Source organism: Mus musculus, chromosome 1 (assembly GCF_000001635.26).
Source record: "Mus musculus strain C57BL/6J chromosome 1, GRCm38.p6 C57BL/6J".
NCBI classification, from domain to species: Eukaryota; Metazoa; Chordata; class Mammalia; order Rodentia; family Muridae; genus Mus; species Mus musculus.
This window is the reverse complement of record NC_000067.6, coordinates 184,024,981-184,041,142: the sequence shown is the minus strand read 5'-3', so window position 1 is coordinate 184,041,142 and position 16,162 is coordinate 184,024,981. Positions and strand designations below refer to the sequence as shown.

Sequence of the window (16,162 nt, the reverse complement as noted above, 5' to 3'; positions counted from 1 at the left end):
GAGCATGCAGCAAGTACAGGCCTGGACTCTGACATAACAATTGCACAGGCAGAGACAGGCCCTGAAACAGGGTCTCCAGGAAGGGGAGGGAGGCCTCTCCTGAGACTCAAGACCCAGTCACTAACAGTGGCATTCCACATTTGGAGAACACTCCTGGGCAGGTATATGACACTACATGTTTAACTTGGGGGCAAAAAAACAAAAAAATGTCTACACCACTCTGTAAAATACTCCCAGCTCAATTAAATATATAACACTAACTCTAAACAGTAGACTATAGCATAAGACATAAAATATTTCAAAAACAAGGAAGGGAAGGCCAATAGGTGAAGCATATACTTAATCTGGTTGGGAATAAAGGGGTTCACTTTGAAAATTGTGATCATAACGGTTTAAAGGCCACGGCTACCAAGAAAGAGTTGTAGAAAACATGCCCTTCCCACATATATAAAGGACAAATAAGTTCCCTGACCCCAGTGATGTGAAAAAGGACAGATGTGACAACAGAACAGCACCTCTCGTCTTAGAAGGTCAAGGACTGTCGAGCCTTGAGGTTGGAGAGCAAGTTACAGATGATCACAACAATCAACACTGGTTGGGAAAGGTTACAATCCTTTCAAAGACTGAGTCTCTAAAGAGCTATTCATGTGGCTCACTCAGAGGAGGTTGACCAGAAACAAGGGCCTGGTGCTCTATATCCTTCAGTGGGTAAGAACAAGCCAGAGACTACACCGTCTCAGACCTAGGTCACAGCGGGGCGGGGACTATAAATTAGAACAGTAACTTAATCCCAGGGGCTTCTGTGCCTCCGATCAGTTTCGTCCCAACCTGACACTGCTTAACTAAAATGGCAACCCAGCCGCCACCGGGCCCGACAGGCAGCTCCAAAAATGGAGACCGTGGCATTGAAACTGAGGGACATAAAAGTTGGAACGGGAGGGTAGCAACCGGTGTTTACAAACATGAACCAGAACCTCAGACGGATCAGGCATCTTTTGGGAAAAAAAAAAAAAATCTCTGAAAATAAACCAAGAAGGCCTGGGGACTTACAACCATATAGTCAAACCATCTACCCCCACCCCACCCCAGCAGACACAGGCTCCCTACAAAATTCACTCACTCCAAAATGGTACCACTCCCCCACTAGCTGAAATACAATCTCAGCTCACCAACAAGGTGAATCCTAAAATAAACCTCAGAAGAGAAGCCAGCCCAGGATGGTGTGCTTGATCCACTCAAGAACCTAGGAGAAGCTGCACACCATACTTGTTGAGAGAAAAGCACCTCTCATCTCTACCTCAAGGGCGCTCTGACATTAACCTCTGGTCTGAGCAGAGAAGAGGCTAACAGGGGACTCCATGTCCCATCTCCTTTAGCTCTTCCCTAACTTGATCCTGATTTTAGGCCATTCCTCACAAAGGTACCACTTAATAATGACAACAAAGTAGACGACCAGACCTTTTACTCCTGAACTATGTATTTTCAACCAAATTCCAAGATAGTTGAAGGAACAACCCCCCCGAAAACTACAAATAACCCAACCTCTACCACCAGAGCGTCTTCCCAGCCGGCCGCCAGGGTCGAACCAATCCGAAATGATGAGCCCTCAGCGCAGCTGCCCAGGGCGCCTGGTGGTGAGGTCAGCAGCCCCGCCCCACTGAGGCAGTCTTTACACTGACTCCCATGAGCAAACCCAGGCTGCAGGGATCCTCAGATGTACCTATGGGAGAAGAGTACAGGAATCCCTTCTTCTTCCTCAGCACTGCCCAAGAGAGACATTTCTCAGCAACTGATGGGCCATCCCTCTACCCACCAAGCTCCACAGCAAGAGCTAGGATAGGATCTATGCATCGTAATCAGCCCTGTGTTCGAGTTTAGAGCCATCATAAACTACGTTGTCTGCTTACTCTTCTTAGATGACACAGACAAAAGGGGTTGATTTTTACCAAACCTATCCTATCTTCAGGAGGCAGAAAAGATGCCTACAAAGCTATTGGTTACAGGTGTGGGGATTTGTAGATGGTGTTTTCTCAGCTGTGAAAAGAAAGACAAGATGGGACCAAGGGAAGTGCAACAGGCTAAAGCCACATCAGATGGGGGGGGGGAGTAAGGGGGAGAGGGGGGTTTCTAAAAGTCAACCAAACAAAAATTCAGAAGAACACAGCTACACAACAGAACCCTGACATATTTGTGACTCCGAGAAAACTTACTGCCACTGCCTAGGACAGTGCCCAGAGCTTCTAGAACTGTGAGCCCGCATGCCCCAAAGAGAGCAGCCTCCACAGTTGTCCACAAAGACAGCAAAGGATTAGCATGGGAAGAGGCATTACACAGCAAAGGATGGCTGAGCCACATTGCTAAGAGCAAGGACGATGTTTAGAGCTATCCCACCAAGACAAATCCTAGATTGCTTCCCTAAGCAGTCGGTCCCGTTAAATGGGAAAAGTGTTCAAAGGAACTCAGCACCACTGATAATCAACCACTCTTTAGTGCTGGGGTTGGGACACCCCACCCCCTCCCACCCCACCCCACCCCACCCCACCCCACCCCACCCACCATGCACACAATGGCTCAAAATTCGAAACGAAGATAGTTATCACTCTCCATCATGACTAGGTAGATATTATCAGAAGAGTAATGCTCAAAGCCCAAAAGGACAAAGATGAGCAAGTGGACTGTGCCCATGGTCAGGACAACACTGTATGTTAGAAGCTCAGAGAAGACTGGGTCATCTATTCCTTTTTTTGGGGGGGGGGGGGTGTCCAGTCATCAGTTATTCTACACTAGGGGAAAATGATGTATGACTCCTTCTAGGGAAGAGACAGAAGCTAACTCTTGTCAGGTGATACCAGGAAGGATGGTTGTAGGCGGTTCACATCTCTATCCCCTGCAGCTTCCTCAGAGGAATGGATGCATTTGGAGAATTCACACTTTCAATGAGGCTTTAAGATAAAGATGCATGCCTTTGTTGAAGATGACTAGAAGCAATAAGAACATCAAGACAATCAGGTGAGAAACAGCAAGAGTTTCTCCCACAAAGTACTGGCACCTGTAGACGCAGCTTCCTCTGATCCATCGACATTTGTCAGGCCTTGAGAGATCAAAAAAGTTCCAACCCACTCGAGGACTGAAACAGAGCTACCAGAGAAGGCATGGCTTGAGATACCATCTTGGTTGTACAAAGTGCCTTTTGCAAACCATCTCAAGTAAAATGTCATAGGCAACCCAAAGTGGCAGCCAGATCAAAGCTGGGACTCAGATCTTATATCAATTCATTGCTACTTGGACTTTCTTAATGTACCAAGAGAGTAAGAAAAAGTTCGAAGTAGAGACAAGAAGACAGGCTATTTTATTTTGGTTCATGGTGCCTTGGGGTTAGAAGAAGGCTGCCACTTGTAAGAGAATCTCATAGGGAAACCTAGCTGATCAGGACATTATTTGAGGAAGGAATGTGGGGGGTGGGGGTGGGGAGGGAAGGGAGAGTCATTACCTTTCAATACCAGGGGTTCTTTGCCTTCTCTCTTCAGGGACTCGAGGACTATGTGAAGTGGCTGGGATGGTGTCACACGGCTCGGCTCATTGGTATTCTCATCATAAACTATAATTTCTTTGGAAAAGATCCTCTTGAAAGAGTCTTTGCCTTCCCTACAGGAAATCAAGTCTAAGACAGTGATCTTGCCCTGCTGCAGCCTTCGCCGGCTGATCTTATCGGCACAGTTAATGTGGACAGCTCCTTGGATGTGACTCTTGTTGTACTCCATGAAAGGCCTGCAATCGATGATGACGGGACCCTGGCTGGGCAGGTGACTCTTGCTGCATTTGGTCATCTTCTTTGCCAGGTCATTGGGGTAGATGATCTTGATGCTGGCTAGCTGCTTGGGAGTCCCTGACACAGGGCTGCCCACCCCACCCGATGGACTTAACACAGAGCCTGTGTTTTCATTGTTGTTGACCATCTGGTTAGCAGGGCAGGTGGTCGAGGTTCCTATGGCGGTGGTGGCAGTGCCTGCAGCAATGGCTTGAGTCTGGGCCTGATGATCCTTGTCGTAGGTTGCCACAGTGCAGCAGCTAGTGCTGCTGCATCCGCAATTCAGGGAGCGGGCAGAGCCGCTGGATGAGGGCATATACGTCAGATTCGCAGCCTTGAGGGTCACAACGGCGGTGGCAAGGACAGGAGCGTGGCTACCACTACCTGGGCTGGCAGAGCCAAGGTAGCTTGAGTCTAAACAAAGGTTGAGATCCTGAGGTCGGACAGGCCTAGATAGTGCCACTACTACCCTGTCGTCTAAAGGAGATGGAGGCATGAGGAGGCTGAAAACTGGCAATTCAAGAAGTCAAGAGTCTGGAAAGAAGGGGAAGAAAGAAAAAAATAAAGTCACATGAAAACAAAGCCAGTCTCATCCAATCCCCGGGGGAAGACCTCTGCATATCTCTGAGCAAAGTCAAAGTCCTTCTAGGTGCCCTAGGTTGTGATACTATCAAAGGCTAAAATTCACTTTGATCTGTTCAGAGAGGATGCATACCTGAGGGGCCCCATCCATTCTGATGCTAAGTCAAAGGTTAAAATTAGACTTGACATTAGAAACGGTAAGAGACCTCCTGTCACATAATGTTAGAGACATGCATCCAAGTTCAGCCTTAGTGGAGGTAAAGGCACAGAGGCCTGAAAAACAGTGAAGGCAGACAGGGAGGCTCTTAGATTTATTCTGAGCCTCCTCTCCTGTGCAGAGAAGTCTATTTCACCTGTGATGGATGCATCTGTCCACCCTGGCATGTACTGTATTTCATTTCTTTCCCCAGAGCCAAGGCAAAGAGACAAGCAAGAGCACTGTTGGAGCTCACAGAGATGCACGGAGATGCTTGGCAGCTAGCTATATTTACATGGGGGCTGGATGTTAACCTTCTGCATATCAGAAGGAATGTGTCTCCCTAAGTCAGCCTCCATGGCTAGGAGCTAATCTTCCTTTCCATTCTGGTGGGTCCTTTGAAAAGCTCAACGTCATCCTATTCAGAGCTCACATTAGACTCTTCCAAATCAAATCAAGCCATTACCACACACACACACACACACACACACACACACACACACTTACACTACGAATAACTATCCAGAAACCAAGTTTCCAAGGAGTCAGATCTAGGAACCCCACCCCAGGCTGACCCATGGCCCGTTCCTCTGTGACCCCACTCATCCTTACACTTCTCTATGCTGTGCCCCTAAGCAAAAAAGAGCATGTGTTTCATCTGGTCATACAGACAGACTTTGCATCTCCACTGGAGTGGCAACTTTGTAAAAAATGTTTCAACCCTATACTGATATTCTTCTTGGAAACAGTGTGGATTCCAAGAGGGCAACCTCACTCGTCCCTTTACCACAGTTAGGCTAATTGGGAAGCTCAGACCTAGAGCCCACGGGGGCTGCCTTTGCCTCCTCCAAGGGTGCCTGCAATGGATCACTTTCCTCCTCCCGGTAGGCACAAGGCCACCCTATAACATAGCAATTCTGACTCCTCTACTAGAGAAATCAAACCCCAAGCAAGAGCCACTCATCTAAACGAACTTTAAGAGCTGACTGGAAAAACATCAAGGATCATCGGTCTATTCATGACCGTAACTGTTCTCTGAGACCGAGCCAAAGTGTCACCAGCAAAATCCACACACGCGCACCCAGGAGCACGTCCCCACCCGTGTAGGCATATCCCCACTGACTCGGGTTTCTCTCACCCACCTTTGGTTGGGAGCAAAGGATCAAACCTTCTGCCTGCCTCCCTCCCTCCCTCCCCTCCCCTCCCCTCCCTCCCTCCTTCCCTCTCCCTTGCGTAGTATTTTTTTTTTCAGAGCGAGTACTATTCCAAAAACTGTTAACTGTGTCCCAGCTGGAACATGAATGCAGTCAAAGTCTTTGCTATTTTGCTACCTGGTAAGGGGACATCCAGGATTAGTAGCCTATTCCCTAGGAGGAGAACCCGGGAACGACTTTCCAGAGACACAGGCTGGGACCGGTACCTCTTCACTGTGCTGCTGCTCACACACGGGCACAGAGCGCACTGAGATCTGCATCCTTGCAGCAGATAGCTCCAAAGCCAGTCTGGCCCGGGAAACCTCCCACAAAAATAGCACGAACCCCCTACCCCCTTTCTCGCTAATCTTCCTTCCACCACTAACAGGGACTGAAGAAAAACCAAGTGCTTAAAGAATGCTCCTTCCCCACTCCTGGGGCACGTAGCATCCCTATTCCGTGCCACCACTGAGCATCATGAGCAAAGCCTTGGGCTTTGAAAACTGCCATAAAGCATCTTAACCAAACCAAAACTCATTTCCCCTCTTCATCCCAGGGCAAGCAGAGCCAAAAGACTAAACCTTAGGATCTTCCTTACCTGACGTAGGTCCGTCTCTGTCTCTCTGACACTGTCTCTGTCTCTCTCTCTCTCTGTCTCTCTGTCTCTGTCTCTCTCTCTCTCACTCACACACACACACACACACACACACACACACACACACACATACACACACACACACACACGGAACCCTCCACCCTCCGGCTCTGAGTGACCCGTGATGTCTTCCACTTACTTCATCAATAAGCGTAGCCCTCTACCATCTGGCGCCCGCTCCAGCTATGCGCTCGCGCAGTGCGCCCCCATTCACTCAGCTTCATTGATCCCCAGCAGCAACACAGAGTTACTTTCTCTTTTGCTACAGCGTAAATGTAAGCTTTGGAGGGGGCGGGGTTGCCTCCGAGCGACGGCGCGATACGCCAATGAAGACCCAGAGGCTGCCGCCCGCTACATCACAGTGGTCTCTGACCAATAAGAAGCCGAGGAGGGCGGAGAAAGGGGCGAGGCCTCGCCTTGGGAGGGAGGCCGGCTCGGACCCGCTAGTGGGTTTGGTGTGTTAGAACGCGCGGGTGGTGATGTCATTGGCAACCAATCAAAAACTTAAAAGTGCTAGCCCGGGCCCGCTTGGAGCAGCGGCTCTCTATTTACATGTAAACCTAGGCAGCAGGACGCGGTTAACCCTTCCTGGGACTGAAGTGTCAATGGCTTGCTCTGGTCGCTCCGGCTGAAACTGGTTCTTCTGACCCTCCCCCGCCCCCTGTTGAGGACATCAGCCTCGCGGGGTCTCCATTCCGCCTTTTGACTCCAGGTGGAGTGTCCATCCAACTTTCCCCAGGCCGGAGACGACTCGAAGCCGGGTCCCTCCATGGCTGTGGCTGCGCCGCGCGGGACGTGAGCGTGCACAGGGCCGGCCTCCCCGCAGCCCCGCTTGGCCCGGCCCGCAGATGTCGCTGCCCCTCCGGCTGCCCTACTGCTCTCCCGCGCGGCGGCTGCGCGCCGTGCTCTTGTTCCCCTACTTCCGTGACCCTGTCACTCCTCCGCCGTCCCCAACCTGTTCTCAGGAGCCCGACTCCGATCCCGAAGGCGGCACTCCGGAGAGCTACTCGGAGGAGGACGCCTGGCTCTGTGAGAGCAGCCACTGGGGGCCGGTGTTGAAGGGCAGCGTGGGCGCCGTCCCGCAGAGCTGGGCGTGGCCGGGCCCTCCGAACGCCCCACAAGCCCCGCAGCCCAGGCACCGACCTCCTCCCAACGCGGTCCCCGCTTCTCCCGCGGCCACCTCCCCCTGTGCGATGTTTTGGAGCCCGCAGTCCATCCGCCCCCCGGTGCTGGGCCGCCCCCGGCCCTCAGTGGCGCAGGGCCCTCGGCGAGCCAAGGAGCGCCAGCCTGGAACAGCAAGCGCCGGCGGGAAGGAGCCAGAGCTCGGGTTGAACAGCCAGAATGAGCGGCGCTTGAGGAGCATGGAAGGGCCCACGCCAGCTCTCCCGATTCCCCGAACTTTGTCCATCAGAGGGGTCACTACTGGTCGGGGTATGTCACCGGTGAAGAGAAGTGGGAAGCTGAGCAAGCCTGCTAGCGCCTTGCCAGAAAAATATCAGGGAAGGTACAGAAGAATGACCCTGGAATTCAAAGGAGTGGAAAAGCCCAGATGAACTGTGATGAAGTTGCGTTAAAGAATCCTAAAGCAATAGAGCTTTTTATACCTCCCTACCCCCTCAGAGAGGAAGACCAAAATGTGAAGTAATTGAAGTGGAATAAAACATTATCAGCTCCGTGGCAGGTTCAGATGTCCTTAATGATGGGAGGCGTTTGCTTTAGGCCCCAGACATTCACCATTGCTGTTGATCTAGGATCATAAGGTGTCCAACCATCATCACCTTCGCTGACTAGCTCTGTCGATTCAGCATGATCTCCCTTGAGTTGAGCACTTCTACACAAGTGCACACTGGGGTTGGAAAAGGATTTTCTTTAGCCCCATTCTGTCTACACACCCAAATACACAGCACCCACACCCGAATGTCTGCACACGAGTGTCCAGGTCGCACCCTTTGGTCCTTAGATCTTTGAGGATTAGCAGGATCAGGCTAGTGGAGGAGGTAGGCTGTGCGCATTTTCCGTGGAACCCAGAAAAGAATTTCCCAGAGCACTTTTGTAGGTTATCTATATCCCTGAATATTTACTGCTGGGGTTCCCATTTACGGTTTGAGTTCTAGGTATTAGGTCTGATGCTTGTCTGTCCAGCCACATTTGCTGTGTTCATCACTGTGTACATTTGTAAACAGCAAACTCCCGTCCTTGCTCCGAAAAAGATGAAAAGATGCTTGTGGAAGTGGTTGGGGTATAGTAGAGCGAGGTTCTCTATTGACCGAAGGCTTTGGGAAGGTTGTGTTTGCTTTAGGCTGGAGGAGCCTCTGTCTAAAGGTACTGACAACCTGTAAATTGTGATTCACAAAGCCTGATGCCGGCAATGTGAGAAAGAAATGTAACTCATTTAATGAGATGATTATTATAGTTTCAGACTAATAAGTTATAGTAATTCTGTTAACTAAAAGTCTGTCATCCAGGCTGAAAAATTGGGAAAACTGACAAAATTACTCATCAATCAAACCCGAAGCATTGAGTAATTTCCATGTCATTAACATATGCATGGTAATTACCAGCCATTAACATATGCTAAAGATCCGGAGGCTTTTTAAATTAGGCAGCAGTTTGAGTAGCTATACTCAAAGAAGTCAGATTCCAGGTAGGTTTTTCCACTCACTACTCCAGGATGCTTTTGTGCCAAGGGAGGTGATTTCAATTACTAATTTGGAGTCATAATGTAAAAATACTTTCTAAAACTTAGCCCTTAAGTTTAAATGTATGGGATCAGTCAGTCAGCAAAGGGCCATGAACACAATCGGATACCCAGGAACACCTTGCTGTTTAGTTTTTGTCCCAGAGAAAGAGTAAAGCCTCTTTACTGCCCTTGGGCCACGTAGTGCACTTATGCTGGTCTGTGACTTTGTTGCTACTGAAAGGAGCATAGAGTTTCTACCAGATCCTTGTGCTGTGTGTTAGAGCTGAAGGACAAAGCTAATTGTGGCCAAGATCAGAGACAGAAAACAGACTGATACAGGGCATGTTCAAGAGGTTAAGTCAGGTGCTTGGTGGCAGAATGGTGAGGTCTTCAATAGCCCTGAAGGCCAAGATAGATTCCCGGATTCGGTTAGGGAAAGGGAGTTTGGCAAAGTTAAATCCCCAGGTAAGGTGGCATTCAATCAGCAAATAGGGAAGGCACTGGGGAATAGAAAGGAGGAAGTAGGAGATGAAGTCCCAGGAGTACGCCTGGGAAATACTTCACAACCCTCGCCAGCCTAGACCTGGGCTAGGAGCAGCCCCTGGAGAAAGAGGCCACGAAGGTCCACTCGCATGTTGAACTTCAGTCCTCAGTGTGATAGTATTAAGGGATAGACACTTGTCTGAGGTGGTAATGCCATGAGGGCAGGGCCTTTGCAGATGGAACTGGGAAGGGAATTATTGTGTCCTCTCTGCCCTGTGTATATGTCGTGTTCATTTCTTCCCAGTTACACGGTGACAGTGCATCTTGGAAGCAGAGGCTAGGCCCTCACCAGAGGCCTTAATCTGTCTCCTCAGACTCAAGAACTCTGGGAAGTGAAGTTCTGTTTTTAACTGCTGAGACTGAATTAGTCGTCAGATCTTGCACTCTGTCATTAGGAGTAAGTTGTAGCCCTAGAGGCAGGAGTGTTTATCTTCACTACTACCTGTAAGGAGCAAACATTTGTAGTGTAGAATGGTGGCCATTTACATGTGACTTTGAACACCTGAAATGTGATTGGTTGGAACCAAGACACATCAAGTCTAGAACACACATTGGATTTTGAAAACCTGTGAAACACATAAAGGATATTATGTCTGTGTTGCTTATGTTTTTTGATATACTAGGTTTCATAGCATGTCATTAAAATCAATTTCACTCATCTTTTAGTTCACATGTGACTAGGAGAGCGCCTAAGATGATTTATTTACTCCATTTTTGCTGGATGACACCATTCTGGAACCTGCCACGGCTGCTTTCATCTGAAGCCACTTGGATGTTGAAGATAACCACTCTACTAGGATTTCAGAGGCCCTCTAGGCTATCTGACAAGATGAACTAGAAGGAAGTGGGGCCTTGTGACTGGGAGTGGAGACCAGCTGTATATGACCACACCCTTACTCCCTCACAGGTATATAGATCTACAGATGGGGGCCAGGGGCATGTTTTACTCAAGAGACCACAAAGCCATCTTTTGTCATAAGAGAGAGAGCCTGACAGCTCCATCTGTATTGTCTGTGTATCTTTGAGATCAATTAGAGGCCCAGAGATAAAGATAGCATAAGCCCAAACCATGTTTGATACAGGACTTGGCCCAGACATCTCTTCAAAACTCAAGCCTGACCTCCATTGGCCGCACAGAGGTGACTGGCTGGACAGGTGAGGCCCAGTCCCCTTGTCTTCACTTAGGCAGCAAGACCCTTTCTCTGAAGCTGTCTTTGCTCCTGCCCCGTGGACTGCCACTGCCTTGTGATGTCACAAATATCTGCTGCTCTTTGTCAGAAGAGCATTCTGGTAGGCCCAACGGTCTTGATAATGCCTAACGTATGAGCCAGTTCATAGTGAACTGATGGCTTCTAATGAGTACGATGTGTTGCCACACTAAACGCTGTCCACATTCCTCCTGCCCCCCCAACAAGCCGAACCACTGAGTTTCAACCTTAGAAGTCACTGCCAAGGTCTGGCTCGGAGCTGCAGGTGATCTTACTGAGGTAGGGTACTGGAAGGGAAACAAGCACTGTGTGACATTGCTAACCATCCCAGGACTTCAGGTCTAAACAGGCGTTGAACATTCTCAATCTGGAAATGCAAAATGCTTCCAAATTCAACGCATTTTGAGCACCAATATCATGTTACCAATGGAAATCTCTAAATGCAGGTATGTTAAAAATAGAGATGGCTCCTGGGCATATATCCAGAAGATGTTCTAACCGGTAAGAAGGACACATGCTCCACTATGTTCATAGTAGCCTTATTTATAATAGCCAGAAGCTGGAAAGAACCCAGATGCCCCTCAACAGAGGAATGGATACAGAAAATGTGGTACATTTACACAATGGAGTACTACTCAGCTATTAAAAACAATGAGTTTATGAAATTCCTAGGCAAATGGATGGACCTGGAGGGTATCATCCTGAGTGAGGTAACCCAATCACAAAAGAACTCACGTGATATGTACTCACTGATAAGTGGATATTAGCCCAGAAACTTAGGATACCCAAGATATAAGATACAATTTGCTAAACGCATGAAACTCAAGAAGAACAAAGACCACTTTGCCCCTCCTTAGAATTGGGAACAAAACACCCATAGAAGGAGTTACAGAGGCAAAGTTTGGAGCTGTGACGAAAGGATGGACCATCTAGAGCCTGCCATATCCAGGGTTCCATCCCATAATCAGCTTCCAAACGCTGACACCATGTCATATACTAGCAAGATTTTGCTGAAAGGACCCAGATAGAGCTCTCTCTTGTGAGACTAGGCCAGGGCCTAGCAAACACAGAAGTGGATGCTCACAGTCAGCTATTGGATGGATCACAGGGCCCCCAATGGAGGAGCTAGAGAAAGTACCCAAGGAGCTAAAGGAATCTGCAACCCTATAGGTAGAACAACATCATGAACTAACCAGTACCCCGGAGCCCTTGACTCTAGCTGCACATGTATCAAAAGATGGCCCAGTCGGCCATCACTGGAAAGAGAGGCCCATTGGACTTGCAAACTTTATATGCCCCAGTACAGGGGAACGCCAGGGCCAAAAAGTGGGAGTGGGTGGGTAGAGGAGTGGGAAGGAGGGTATGGGGGACTTTTGAGATAGCATTGGAAATGTAAATGAGGAAAATATCTAATAAAAAGTATTAAAAAAATAGAGATGGCTTGGCGGTTAAAAGCACTCACTGACTGCTCTTCCAGAGGTCCTGAGTTCAATTCCCAGCAACTACATGTTGGCTCACAACCATCTGTAATGGAATCTGATTCCCTCTTCTGGTGTGTCTGAAGACAGGAAGAATGTACTCATATATAAATAAATCTTTAAGGTTATATGTATAAGGTTTACATAAAACATAGATGAGGGAACTGAAGCAATGGCTCAGTTGCTACAGTATGCTTGCTGTTCTTGCAGAGGGCCTGAGTTCTGTCCCTAGCACCTACACGTGGTAGTGAAAGAACCTAGTGGGGAAACCCCCACTCAATTTCCGTTCGGCATGCACCCAAGAATCACGAACAGACGACCATCTTGATGTAAAAGCATGAGGTAGTTTAATGACGGAGCTCCGGGCTGACACATATCTCCCGCAGGAGACAGAGGTGTCGACCACATGGTGGAGCCATAATGGCGGAGCTCTGGCTCGAAACGTATCTCACGCAGGAGACAGTGGTTTCGACCACGAGCCTTGGAAGCTAGGGGATTTTATAGAAAAGGGGTGGGGCTGGGGGAGGAATTGGCTCGGTTTCACATGATTGGTCCATTTAAACATCAACAGACTGTCAGAAGGGCAGGAGATAGGGAGGCACTAGGCCAGTCAGGACATGTAACAACGGGCCTGCCCGGGCATGTCCTGGCCTGTTCTGCTATGTTTTCAGCCCCAGGTTTTAAAGCTCACAAACAACTCTTTGGGCTATTTGACATAAATTACATGAATCACATGTCTCAAGTTTTATTTACTTTCATTAGCTCATGACCAAATTTAGTGGCAGTTCCAGATGCTGAGGTACCTTCTTCTGACCTCCAAGACCACCTTTACTCACATGCGCATACTCCCACAAAGACACACATATTCTTTTTAAAAAAAAAAATTAAGAATCGTAATTGAGAGCTGAGGAAATGGCTCAGTGGGTGAAAGCACTTACTGTGTAAGCTGAAGGAGGAACACTGGCCAATCCAGAGGCTTACTTCCTAGTGTGTCTAACTGAAGCAGTGAGCTGGAGAGATAGTGAGAGACCCTACCCCAAAAAGTAAGGTAGAGAAAGGATTTAAGATGGCATCCCAGAGACCAAAGAGGAAGAACTCTGGCTGCTCTTCCAGAGAACCTGGATTTGATTCCCAGGACCCACAGTGTGGCTTACAACCATCCTAACTTCAGTCCCAGGGGAATCCACTGCCCTCCTCTGGGCTTCATTGTTTCCAGGCATGCCATACATACATACATACATACACACACACACACAGACACACACACACACCACCCATACACATATTTTAAAAATAATAATAACCCAAGTGTTCACTCCTGACCTCCACACATCCCTCAGGAATGAGTATACCCATATGTGAACATGTGTACACACACAGTAAAGAAAGAAATGTAGCCCTCTTGGTTCTGCTATGATCCAACAGCATGACGGAGGGAACTTACAGAAGAGTGGAGTTCATTTGGGTTTATAGTTCCAAAGGGATAAAAGTCCACCGTGGTGAACAGAGAGGCATGGAAGCAAGCCACAGGCTTAGCAGGAACAGAAAGTGGAGAGCTCACATAGTTAACCATAAATACACAAATGAGCGAACAGGAAGTGGAGCAAAGGAGAGGGAGAAGGAAGGGTGGGGGGAGGGGGACACAATCTCTAGGACATACCAGAGACCTGGGATGGGGAGAGGCTCCAGAAGGTCTATGGGGCTGACTCTAACTGAAACTCCTAGCAGTGGGGAACATGGATCCTAAAGTGGCCACTTCCTGTAGCTAGACAAGACTCTCAGTGGAGGGAGAAGGACAGCAACCCACCCACAAAACCTTTGACCCAAAATGTGTCCTGTCTACAAGATATGCAGTGACAAAGATAGAGCAGAGACTGAAGGAATACCCAACCAATGACTGTCTCAAATTGAGATCCAGGCCATGGGTAAGAACCAGTCCCTGACACTACTAATGATACTCAGTTATGCTTGCAGATAGGAACCTGGCATAACTGTCCTCTGAGAGGATCTACCTAGCAGCCAAAAAGAGATGAAAGAGATGTAGAGACCCACAGCCAAACAATAGATGGAGCTTGGGGGAAGTTGGGGGAAGAACCGAGAGACCTGAAAAGGACAGGGACTCTACAGGAAGACCAACAGAGTCAACTAACATGGACCCTTACGAGCTCCCAGAGACTGATCACCAATCAGAGTGTGACCACTGACTTGACCTAGGCCCTCTGCACATATGTAGCAGATGGTCTTGGTCTTCATGCTGGTTCCCCAAAAACAGTAGAGGTTGTCTCTTAGTCTGTTGCCTGCCTACCAGCCAGCCTGCCTATGGATCCTGTGCTCCTAAATGGACTGCTTTGTCTGACCTCAGTGGGGGAGGATGCATCTTGTCTGAAGGGACTTGATGTGTACTAGGGGTGGGGGTGGGGTAGGAGGTGGGGTTTTGAGTGTTAGAGGCAAAGGTGACACCCAGAGAGGGTTCCCCTTCTCTTTCAAGAATGAATGGAGGACTTGTATGAGGGAGTACTGGGAGGAGAAGAAGGGTTGATATTGGTTATAAAGTGAATAAATCAATAAGTAAACAACAACAACAACAAAAGTTCTCAAAGCCTACCCCAGTGACCCACTTCCTCAGTCAAGGCTGTACGTCCCCAAAACCTCTCCAGAGTTGCCAACTAAGAACCAAACATTCAAATGTCTGAGCCTATGAGGAACATATTTCATTCAAACCGTCTCAGGCTCTACCCTCATAATAGTTCATTATTTGTATATAATTATTCTACAACCCTAAAAAAGAAAACCTGAAACCTCTGCTCTCAGGTACTTTGAGTTTGGGATATCTAGCCTTCTCCAAATTTGCAAATGTAATCTTAGCAACTCTTGCTTGGATGCAGATATAGCAGACTCTTAGGATGTCCCAGTATGCCTCAATGTGCTCTGTTGTCTTTACAAGCAAGTTATCAACCTACCTGTACTGGCTAGTTCTGTGTCAACTTGACACAGCTGGGGTTATCACAGAGAAAGGAGCTTCAGTTGAGGAAATGCCTCCATGAGATCCAACTCTAAGGCATTTTCTCAATTAGTGATCAAGGGGGAAAGGCCCCTTATGGGTGGGACCATCTCTGGGCTGGTAGTCTTGGGTTCTATAAGAGAGCAGGCTGAGCAAGCCAGAGGAGGCAAGCCAGTAAAGAACATCCCTCCATGGCCTCTGCATCGGCTCCTGCTTTCTGACCTGCTTGAGTTCCAGTCCTGACTTCCTTGGTGATGAACAGCAGTATGGAAGTGTAAGCCGAATAAACCCTTTCCTCCCCAACTTGCTTCTTGGTCATGATGTTTGTGCAGGAATAGAAACCCTGACTAAGACACTACCTGATTCTAAAGATCTAGGGTGTGGAGAAGAAGTTTGATGGGACTTCCTCCTTTCTCTGGGCTGAGAGCAGCATGTGATTGTTTTACAAACAAAGACATTTAAATCTCCACCTTAGCATCAGAGATCAAGTAGCTCTCTTCTGAAGACTGATGTGGGATCGGCAAAGACAAAGTGTTCTACCCAAGCGCATTCAGCCAGAAAACAGCAGAACCAGCAAGTGACCCCGAGATAAGACCAACTGCCCGCGAGCATCCTGTGCTGTGTAGTTCATCCTCTGTGTGATTTTGTGGATGTTGTCCTTAGCTCTCAGCCTACAGGGTTCCTTAAATTGACTCTATAAAAATTGTCTACTTTTCTTTTGTTTTCTGATCTTGGAGGGCCAAGAGCTTTGAGGAGGTGATTGGATTGTAGGGGTCCTGACCTCTTATCCAGATTAACTCTCTTATTCCTTAGAAGTT

At 48.3% G+C, this 16,162-nt stretch overlaps 2 protein-coding genes across 4 annotated transcripts in view; one reads left to right on the top strand and one right to left on the bottom strand.

Moving 5' to 3' along the window:
• Positions 1 to 6,762, bottom strand: part of Dusp10 (dual specificity phosphatase 10) — a 41,256-nt gene extending 34,494 nt beyond the window's left edge. The window contains exons 1-2 of one of the 3 annotated variants that reach the window (NM_022019.6): positions 6,574 to 6,762; positions 3,491 to 4,342 (exon numbers count right to left, since the gene is read on the bottom strand). In NM_022019.6, the coding sequence (NP_071302.2) occupies positions 3,491 to 4,304 (814 nt within the window). In that variant the 5' untranslated portion in view covers positions 4,305 to 4,342; positions 6,574 to 6,762. Of the gene's footprint in view, positions 1 to 3,490; positions 4,343 to 5,728; positions 5,773 to 6,377; positions 6,519 to 6,573 lie in introns of those variants that run through there. The other 2 variants (XM_006497189.2, XM_006497188.2) reach the window with 2 other exon arrangements.
• Positions 6,763 to 7,144: 382 nt separating this feature from the next.
• On the top strand, positions 7,145 to 8,111 carry 1700056E22Rik (RIKEN cDNA 1700056E22 gene). The gene has a single exon (NM_028516.1). It carries the CDS (start codon positions 7,283 to 7,285, stop codon positions 7,985 to 7,987), a length of 705 nt encoding a protein of 234 aa, NP_082792.1. The 5' UTR covers positions 7,145 to 7,282; the 3' UTR covers positions 7,988 to 8,111.
• Positions 8,112 to 16,162: the final 8,051 nt, after the last annotated feature.

What these genes read in the sequence shown, in the direction of transcription:
- 1700056E22Rik (NM_028516.1), top strand. Translation starts at nt 7,283, where the DNA reads ATGTCGCTGCCCCTCCGGCTGCCCTACTGCTCTCCCGCGCGGCGGCTG.